We start from the raw sequence: 9294 nt of genomic DNA, 5'->3' as shown, positions 1-9294 counted from the left end.
GGACATTGCCAAGTTGGGTTTATCTGGTAAAGTCGCACCCATCTGTTTACAGTTAAAGGTAAGTGGCTTTTTACGTTTTCATCCCAGCATCTCGCCATCCCTCGGCGCTCTGTGATGTAAATTCAACTGATCTTAGCTTCATTATGTATCACATTGAGAATTCTCCATTTTTATGACGGAGAATAAACATAGGCAGTATAGTATAATTAAAAAAGAAACAGATTGTTTGCCGGATTTTTCCAAACCAAACTGAGTATTCAGAAAAGCATGATCACACCTCACAGATATGTAATTCCAACCTTACCACGGCCCGAACAGACGAAACCTCATTTCTACCTTAAAGAAAATAGCTATAAGGCGGTTAGGTACGTGTAAATGCTAAAATCTCATTCGCTTTCCTAGTCTTTCCTGCTGATCAGGTAAAATCTTAATGTCGAAGTTCTTGTAAATGTACTTAATTGTGATTGCTACTTGTACTACCAGCTATTGTAACTTTAATCCATATACGTGTAATTAGCAAATTTTGTACACAAGCAATGCACTACTGTGAAAAATGTGACGATATTAACCAAGGTTGTCTTTGTTTCCTCTGCGTAATAAAACCGAACAAAGGAAAAGACAATAATCGACTATACTCTTTTAGGTGAAAAACCATAAAAAAGACTCAATCTTTAAACCGTTTTACGTAGGTGTTCTGTGCAAACAGACTAACGCATTTTGTCAAACTTGAATAACATAAAATATAATTTCCAATATATGGCAGGATGTGAAAGTCTAAATATATAACGTTTCGCTACTTGTGTCTTCACTCGCCTTTTCCTCCTAGTCTCTGCCAAAAAAACAAATTAACTCCGAGATAAAGCAACGAAAATCCTATAAAAATGTCAGAAGCTAAACTGTTAACATCACTGAGAATCGTGAGTAATTTAATTTGAGAAACGCTCCTCTGACCAATCTTTTTAAGTTTTAGAGTACAACTGTGATTAAATATTCTAAGAGAAAAATTACTACAACGTGTTACGATTATAAGACGTGCTTCGAATCCATAACAATGTTTCACACCAGCTAGTATCTCATGAAGATCATTTTTAAGCTTATTAAGAATCACAAGGGAAACACGGACTGATGTAGAACAGAATAGGAGTCAATCGTGTGGAATTTTTTGTCCTCCCTGTACGTGCTTAACTTCAGCTTCTGCAAAAATAATAATAATAAAACATTTTAAATAATAACTTGTGTCTGCGCAGCATAGTTAATAAGACATTGGTCATTTATTTATGAGTTTGTTCATTTGTTAAGTACTATATTCATTTCCAATTTTTGGGCAAGTTGTTCTTCGGATAAAGATCATCCAGCATCTGGAATCATGATTACTGTGTTTGCGTGCTTAAGAGATGACTAAAGAATAATAGAAAACTCTTTTCTGATAGCTTATATTTTCCTTTAAAACAAATACTAATTACCTCAACTGTCGGATTGATTTACGATCGCCTCAGCACATCTGCATCCCATCTGTGCATACCGTGAACACTAAAAATAAAAATTTAAAAAGAACAAGGTTGAAAAGTACACTAAAATTGCTAAGAACGACAACATTAAAGGCGCATTACATTGCATCATCTTGATTTCTTTATCCCGAAAAGAACATATTTTAAGAGTCTTAAAATATATCTTACCCACAATGCTCCTATCCTTTTTCTTCAAAATCTAGTGTGACATCATCACCAATAAGTACAAACGGAGCCCAGAACTTCACCTCACTAAACTTTGATGACTTCCGGAGACATTTCATGGCCTGGTTAAGGGACACACTGGCACTGTTTCCATCCCTCAAGTGTAGGTAGAAGCTCTTCATGAACTCCATCGTGGCCTCGTCATCAATTGCCCAGAGAGACACCAGAACGGAGCGAGCACCAGCTCCCAGGAAAGACCGAGCAATACCAACCACTCCCTCAGCCTTGATCTCTCCTTCGCCACTATGACAGCAACTAAGCACAACAAGCCTTGCTCGTAGCTGAACAGCGTGTACGTCTGCTATCTTCATGATATAGTCCTTCTCTTCAGGATCCGAGTACCTCCGTTCTGTGTTAGGGGCTAAGAAAATTTCACCACTTCCCACTTTTCCATGTGCTGCAATATGTACCAAAGCAACCGAGCCAATCCGTTTCAGCACCTCATCCTTAGTTGCTTCTTTTCCCGTGAGCGGAGTGGTGTTAAGAATCTCGCCTATCATTTCTACTTCCTTTTTGGCATATGGCAACTGCGATATTTTGGGCTGACCAAAGATGTTTGTGATTTCCTTCAGACATGGATCTCCGACGAGAAGTGCCCCAGTCTTGCTGTGGTAGTCATCAGGGCAATCAGCAAGCAGCTTCAAACTTGTCAGCGACGGAATCATGCGGATCCTGAAAGATTCACTGAGGTATCTTGAAGCTTCATCCACAAACGCAGCAAAAGGAGCAAGGCCTAGTGGACCTTCCGGGACAATGATTAGTTCATCACCATTTAGGAACTTCGCGATGGGGCTAAAAATGCTACGATACAAAACTTTTAAGGAATTGTTCTGCCAGCATGACTGCTCTGTTTGGCAAGAGACTTTCGTAGGCTGTAGTTCATCACCTCTTTGCAGTTCCAAAGAGCGACCACACTTGTTTTCTTTGAAAGCAGCTTTGGTTAAGCTCATTAGAAAGCTAAACGCATCTCTGTCCTTTACGTCGTTCTGTCTAAACTGAGCATCTTTTCCTTTGCTGAGTACCCATAAGGTGATCTTTTTACCCTCAAATGCTACAAAAACTATTTGAAAAGATGTATCGCTTGCTATGTCTGACATCATTTCTTTATGTTCAAGAGACAAAGGCAGAGGTAATTCAAGGCCATAACTTGATGCCATGAGATCCATTAAAGCTTGAGCTCGTCCCTGTTCAGCAGCACTCAAAGCCTCGTCAGTCTTGGAAAGCTTCAACAAAAGTCTGAACAGACGGGTGTACACCTCTTGATGCTTATCACGAAAGCAAACTTTCCAGGTGTCTTGAAACTGAAGAAGCCGTCTTATGCCATTGAACACCTTTACGCTGCACTGATAACAAACCAGAGCCTCATGCAAAGAACCTGACAATTCACAACTCCAGCCTAAGCGCATATATGCACATCCTTCTCCACACATATCTCCTATTTCTTTGGCGATCTTCAGATGCAGATTGAGGTATTTCTTGGCCAGTTTAAAATCACGTTGTCGCACATAAGATCCTCCAAGACGACAATACGCTCTTCCTTTGCCATGCTTGTCCCCTATCTCTTCCGCAATCTTCAGACTTTCTAAAGAGTACTTTATGCTTCTCTCCAAATCACTAAGCCTGAAGTAAATATCAGCAAAAAGTAAAAAGGCAGATACTTGTCCTCTCCTGTCATCAATTCCTTTAACAATACAAAGATGCTCCTCATGGTACTCCATGGCTCTTCTAAACTTCAAACGACTATAGTAACAATCGCCAAGAGAGCCATAGGCACGTCCTTCTCCTGCCCTGTCACCCACTTCTTTAGCTATGGTGAGACGTTGCTCGTGGTACTTTATGGCTTGTTTAAAATCGCCGAGACCTTGATAAGCATTGCCAATGTTACCAAAGGCACCTCCTTCTCCTGCCCTGTCACCCACTTCTTTAGCTATGGTGAGATCTAGCTCGTGGTACTTTATGGCTTGTTTAAAATCGCCAAGACCTCGGTAAGCATTGCCAAGGTTACCATAGGCACGTCCCTCTCCTGCCCTGGCACCCACTTCTTTAGCTATGGTGAGATGTTGCTCGTGGTACTTTATGGCTTCTTTAAAATCGCCGAAACCATGATAAGCATTGCCAAGGTTACCATAGGCACTCCCTTCTCCTGCCCTGTCACCCACTTCTTTAGCTATTGTGAGATCTAGCTCGTGGTACTTTATGGCTTGTTTAAAATCGCCGATACTGTCATAAGCATAGCCAAGGTTACCATAGGCACGTCCTTCCCCTGCCCTGGCACCCACTTCTTTGGCTATGGTGAGATGTTCCTCGTGGTACTTTATGGCTTGTTTAAAATCGCCGAGACCTTGATAAGCATTGCCAAGGTTACCATAGGCAACTCCTTCTCCTGCCCTGTCACCCACTTCTTTAGCTATGGTGAGATCTAGCTCGTGGTACTTTATGGCTTCTTTAAAATCGCCCAGACTTCGGTAAGCATTGCCAAGGTTGCCATAGGCACCTCCTTCTCCTGCCCTGTCACCCGCTTCTTTGGCTATGGTAAGATGTTGCTCGTGGTACTTTATTCCTTCTTTAAAATCGCCGAGACCTTGATAAGCATTGCCAAGGTTACCATAGGCCCCTCCTTCTCCTGCCCTGTCACCCACTTCTTTAGCTATGGTGAGACGTTGCTCGTGGTACTTTATGGCTTGTTTAAAATCGCCGAGACCTTGATAAGCATTGCCAAGGTTACAATAGGCACGTCCTTCTCCTGCCCTGCCACCCACTTCTTTGGCTATGGTGAGATGTTGCTCGTGGTACTTTATGGTTTGTTTAAAATCGCCGAGACCTTGATAAGCATTGCCAAGGTTACCATAGGCACATCCTTCTCCTGCCCTGGCACCCACTTCTTTAGCTATGGTGAGACGTTGCTCGTGGTACTTTATGGCTTGTTTAAAATCGCCGAGACCTTGATAAGCAATGCCAAGGTTACCATAGGCACGTCCTTCTCCTGCCCTGTCACCCACTTCTTTGGCTACGGTAAGATCTTGCTCGTGGTACTTTATGGCTTCTTTAAAATCGCCGAGACCTTGATAAGCATTGCCAAGGTTACCATAGGCCCCTCCTTCTCCTGCCCTGTCACCCACTTCTTTAGCTATGGTGAGACATTGTTCGTGGTACTTTATGGCTTGTTTAAAATCGCCGAGACCTTGATAAGCATTGCCAAGGTTACCATAGGCACGTCCTTTTCCTGCCCTGTCACCCACTTCTTTAGCTATGGTGAGATCTAGCTCGTGGTACTTTATGGCTTGTTTAAAATCGCCGAGGCCTTGGTAAGCATTGCCAAGGTTACCATAGGCACCTCCTTCTCCTGCCCTGTCACCCACTTCTTTAGCTATTCTGAGACGTTGCTCGTGGTACTTTATGGCTTGTTTAGACTCACCGAGACCTTGATAAGCATTGCCAAGGTTACCATAGGCACGTCCTTCTCCTACCTTATCACCCACTTCTTTGGCTATGGTGAAACGTTGCTCGTGGTACTTTATGGCTTGTTTAAAATCGCCGAGACCTCGATAAGCATTGCCAAGGTTACCATAGGCACGTCCTTCTCCTGCTCTGTCACCCACTTCTTTAGCTATGGTGAGACGTTGCTCGTGGTACTTTATGGCTTGTTTAAAATCGCCGAGACCTTGATAATCAATGCCAAGGTTACCATAGGCACGTCCTTCTCCTGCCCTGTCACCCACTTCTTTGGCTATGGTGAGACATTGCTCGTGGTACTTTATGGCTTGTTTAAAATCGCCGAGGCCTTGGTAAGCATTGCCAAGGTTACCATAGACACGTCCTTTTCCTGCCCTGTCACCCACTTCTTTGGCTATGGTGAGACATTGCTCGTGGTACTTTATGGCTTGTTTGAAATCGCTGAGACCTTGATAAGCAATGCCAAGGTTACCATAGGCACGTCCTTCTCCTACCTTATCACCTACTTCTTTAGCTATGGTGAGACATTGTTTGTGGCGGTTGATGGCTTGTTTAAAATCGCCGAGACCTCGATGAGCATTGCCAAGGGTACCATGGGCACGTCCTTCCTCTGCCTTGTCACCTACTTCTTTCGCTATGGTGAGACGTTGCTCATGGTACTTTATGGCTTGTTTAAAATCGCTGAGACCTCGATAAGTATTGGCAAGAATACTAGAGGCAACTCCTTCCCCTTCCTTGTTTCTCCCTTCTTTAGCTATGGTGAGACGTTGCTCCTCGCAGTTTATGGTTTGTTTCAAATCGGCAAGACCTCGATAAGCATTGCCAAGCTTGCCAAAGACAACTCCTTCTCCTGCCCTGCCACCCACTTCTTTAGGAATGCTAGTGGTACTTTACGGCTTGTTTAAATTCGCCGATACTGTCATAAGCATTGCCAAGGTTACCATAGGCACGTCCCGCTCCTGCCCTGTCACCCACTTCTTTAACTATGGTAAGATATTGCTCGTGGTACTTTTTGGCTTGGTTAAAATCGCCGAGACCTTGATAAGCATTGCCAAGGTTACCATAGGTACGTCCTTTTCCTGCCCGTTCACCCACTTCTTTAGCTATGGTGAGACATTGCTCGTGGTACTTTATGGCTTGTTTAAAATCTTCGAGACCTTGATAAGCATTGCCAAGGTTACCATAGGCACCTTCTTCTCCTGCCCTGCCACCCACTTCTTTAGGAATGCTAGGATTCTGCTCGTGGTACTTTACGGCTTGTTTAAATTCGCCGATACTGTCATAAGCATTGCCAAGGTTACCATAGGCACGTCCTTCTCCTGCCCTGTCACCCACTTCTTTAGAAATTTTGAGACGTTGCTCATGGTACTTTATGGCTTGTTTAAAATCGCCGATACTGTAATAAGCATTGCCAAGGTTACCATAGGTACGTCCTTTTCCTGCCCGTTCACCCACTTCTTTAGCTATGGTGAGACATTGCTCGTGGTACTTTATGGCTTGTTTAAAATCGCCGAGACCTTGATAAGCATTGCCAAGGTTACCATAGGCACGTCCTTCTCCTGCCCTGTCACCCACTTCTTTAGTAATGGTGAGACGTTGCTTGTTGTACTTTATGGCTTGTTTAAAATCGCCGATACTGCAATAAGCATTGCCAAGGGTACCATAGGCCCCTCCTTCTCCTGCCCTGTCACCCATTTCTTTAGCTGCGGTGAGTTGTTGCTCGTGGTACTTTATGGCTTGTTTAAAATCTTCGAGACCTTGATAAGCATTGCCAAGGTTGGCAAAGGCACCTTCTTCTCCTGCCCTGTCGTTCACATCTCTAGCAATGGTGAGATATTGCTCGTAGTGCTCTATGGCTTGTTTAAAATCGCCAAGACTGTCACATGTATTAGCAAGATTGCAATAGGCGCATGCTTTTCCTGCACGGTTACTCCTTTCTTTAGCAATGCTGAGATCTTGTTCGTGGTAGTTTATGGCTTGTTTAAAATCACCATTTCCTTTATAAGCGTTTCCACTGTTGGCATAGGCACGTCCTTCTTTTGCACGGTTACCAATTCCTTCAGCAATGCTGAGATCTTGCTCGTGGTAACTTATGGCTATTTTAAAATCAGTGACTCCTTGATAAGCATTTCCAAGGTTGGCATAGGCACGTCGTTCTTCTCCCCTATCACCCACATCTTCAGTAATGGTGAGACGTTGTTGGAGGTGATTGTTTACTTGCTTAAAATACTCGAGACGGTGATAATTCCTGCCACGAGTACCACAGGTATCTTTTTCTCTTGCCTCGTAGCTGAATTTGTTGGCAATGGGAAGATGTCGTATGTTTTTTGCGACAGCTTGTTTGCTATTACCCTGGCTTTTACAAGCGCTTTCAAGTTTACCGTCGGTTCGTGTTTCTTGCTGCTGATGCTCTAAAACTTTTGATCCCCGTTGTTCCATTTCTGCGTGTATGGCAGTGGAAATTGTTTATTGTCTAAGAGGTTTTATTATAGACATAGATCACCATACTATTTCCGAAAGTAGTACAGCCTAACAGCCTAGTAATGCTAAAACTTAGCAATCTAACATACTTAGAGCTTAAAGCCCTTAAGCCCTGCAGCCCGTATACGTTTTCAACCGAAAAAGCTGTAACGGTCACAAGTTTATAGTCTTTCTAGTACTTCTAACGCATAACTTTCCTTAACTGTCCAAAGTGCATGGTTTGAAATGTCACATGTACGAGCTAAGCGCTGGTATTGGATTTCAGTGAGCTTAGCTAGTGTCACCAACGCTCTCCTCTTAAATGCTGGGAAATGTCTTTCTGTCTAACATGACGATGTACATCTGATCGAGAGGAACGGAAATATTCATGTCAAACAAGGTTGCTGAATGCTTAGACTGCTAGAGACCGATAAATGACCCTGTTATAGAAGTTCGTTTCTACTAATGCATCATCTAGACAACAGTCATCCAAGTCTATGCTCCAACAAATGACGCAGATGAAGAGGCGAAAAACGCCTTCTATGATCAGTTAAAAAGCTTGTGAATGGAGTACCAAGACATGACATGCTCCTGGTCGTAGATGACTGGAATGCAAAAGTGGGTGAACAACAGGTTGCTGAGGAAAGCTCTGTGGGTAAATTTGGTTTGGCGGGAGAGAGAGAAGTGACAATGAGGAACGCTTTGCCTCCTGCGCACTAAACAATCTCATCATTGTATCGACTATATTCCCACACAAGGAGACGCACAAATACACGTGGTCTACACCAAATGGCCAACATGATGACCAGATTAATCATGTGGCTGTTATAGCCAATTTTAGGCGATCACTGCAAAATGTTAGACGTATGGAGGTGTGGACTGCGCAATTGACCATAACATGTTGATCGCTAAGCCACTGCTTAAGCCCAACGGAACGGGCAGGAGAGTGGTACAAGTCAGAAGATACGAGACCAGTAAGTTGAACATGCCTTAAATTTGGAAGCAATTTCATTTGGAATTAAAGAAAAAGTTCAGCTGCCCGTCACTGGAGGACGACGACCAGGGAAACAGGTACGAAAATGAGAGTGAAGTAGCGCACGACAACGAAGTAGAAGAACAGAGACAAAGATCAGACAAACCCATTGTGACACTGCTAGAGATATGCTAGGCTACAGAACAAGGAAAAGCAGAGCTGGATCAGACCAGAAGGCTGGAACAGATTTGAGGAAAGGAGGGGGATAAAGAAAAGTTAATTGGTGTAAGGTCGGCAAGACTTAGGACGAGGTCGCAGGAGGAATACAGGAACAAAGATTTCGAAGTGAAGAGAAGTATACAAAAGGATATGAAAGAATGGCCAATGACATAGCCAACAAGCAGAGGATGCTGCAAAGCGCGGGCAAATAGAACGCGTATACGAAGCTACAAGGAGGGTGTGCATCGAGCCATCTACGACAGTTGACGTGGTAAGGAACAAGGCCGGGAAGTTGTTGAAAAACGAAGAAAAGATACCTTAGAGGTGGAAAGAACACTTCGAAAAAGTGCTGTAAAGACTCAACCTAGAGCATGTTGCCGATGTGGTTATTACTATACAGGTGATAGAAGAGATACCTTCAGGCCCTATAATTATGGTGGAGGGCATAACAGTAGA

General features: G+C 43.4%; 1 protein-coding gene across 1 annotated transcript; it reads right to left on the bottom strand.

Moving 5' to 3' along the window:
• Nucleotides 1–7706, bottom strand: LOC110062770 (uncharacterized). Its single transcript, XM_089271201.1, has 4 exons — nucleotides 6104–7706; nucleotides 1677–5874; nucleotides 1464–1530; nucleotides 1–1194 (listed from the first exon to the last, which is right to left on the bottom strand). The coding sequence occupies exons 1-2, from the start codon at nucleotides 7623–7625 to the stop codon at nucleotides 1688–1690; spliced, it is 5709 nt and encodes a 1902-aa protein (XP_089127327.1). The 5' UTR covers nucleotides 7626–7706; the 3' UTR covers nucleotides 1–1194; nucleotides 1464–1530; nucleotides 1677–1687.
• Between the last annotated feature and the right edge of the window lie 1588 nt (nucleotides 7707–9294).

The sequence above is a fragment of the Orbicella faveolata genome, unplaced genomic scaffold, assembly GCF_042242905.1.
Source record: "Orbicella faveolata isolate gen_17 unplaced genomic scaffold, um_ofav_v1 contig_34, whole genome shotgun sequence".
NCBI lineage: Eukaryota > Metazoa > Cnidaria > Anthozoa > Scleractinia > Merulinidae > Orbicella > Orbicella faveolata.
This window is presented reverse-complemented; position numbering and strand designations above follow the sequence as displayed.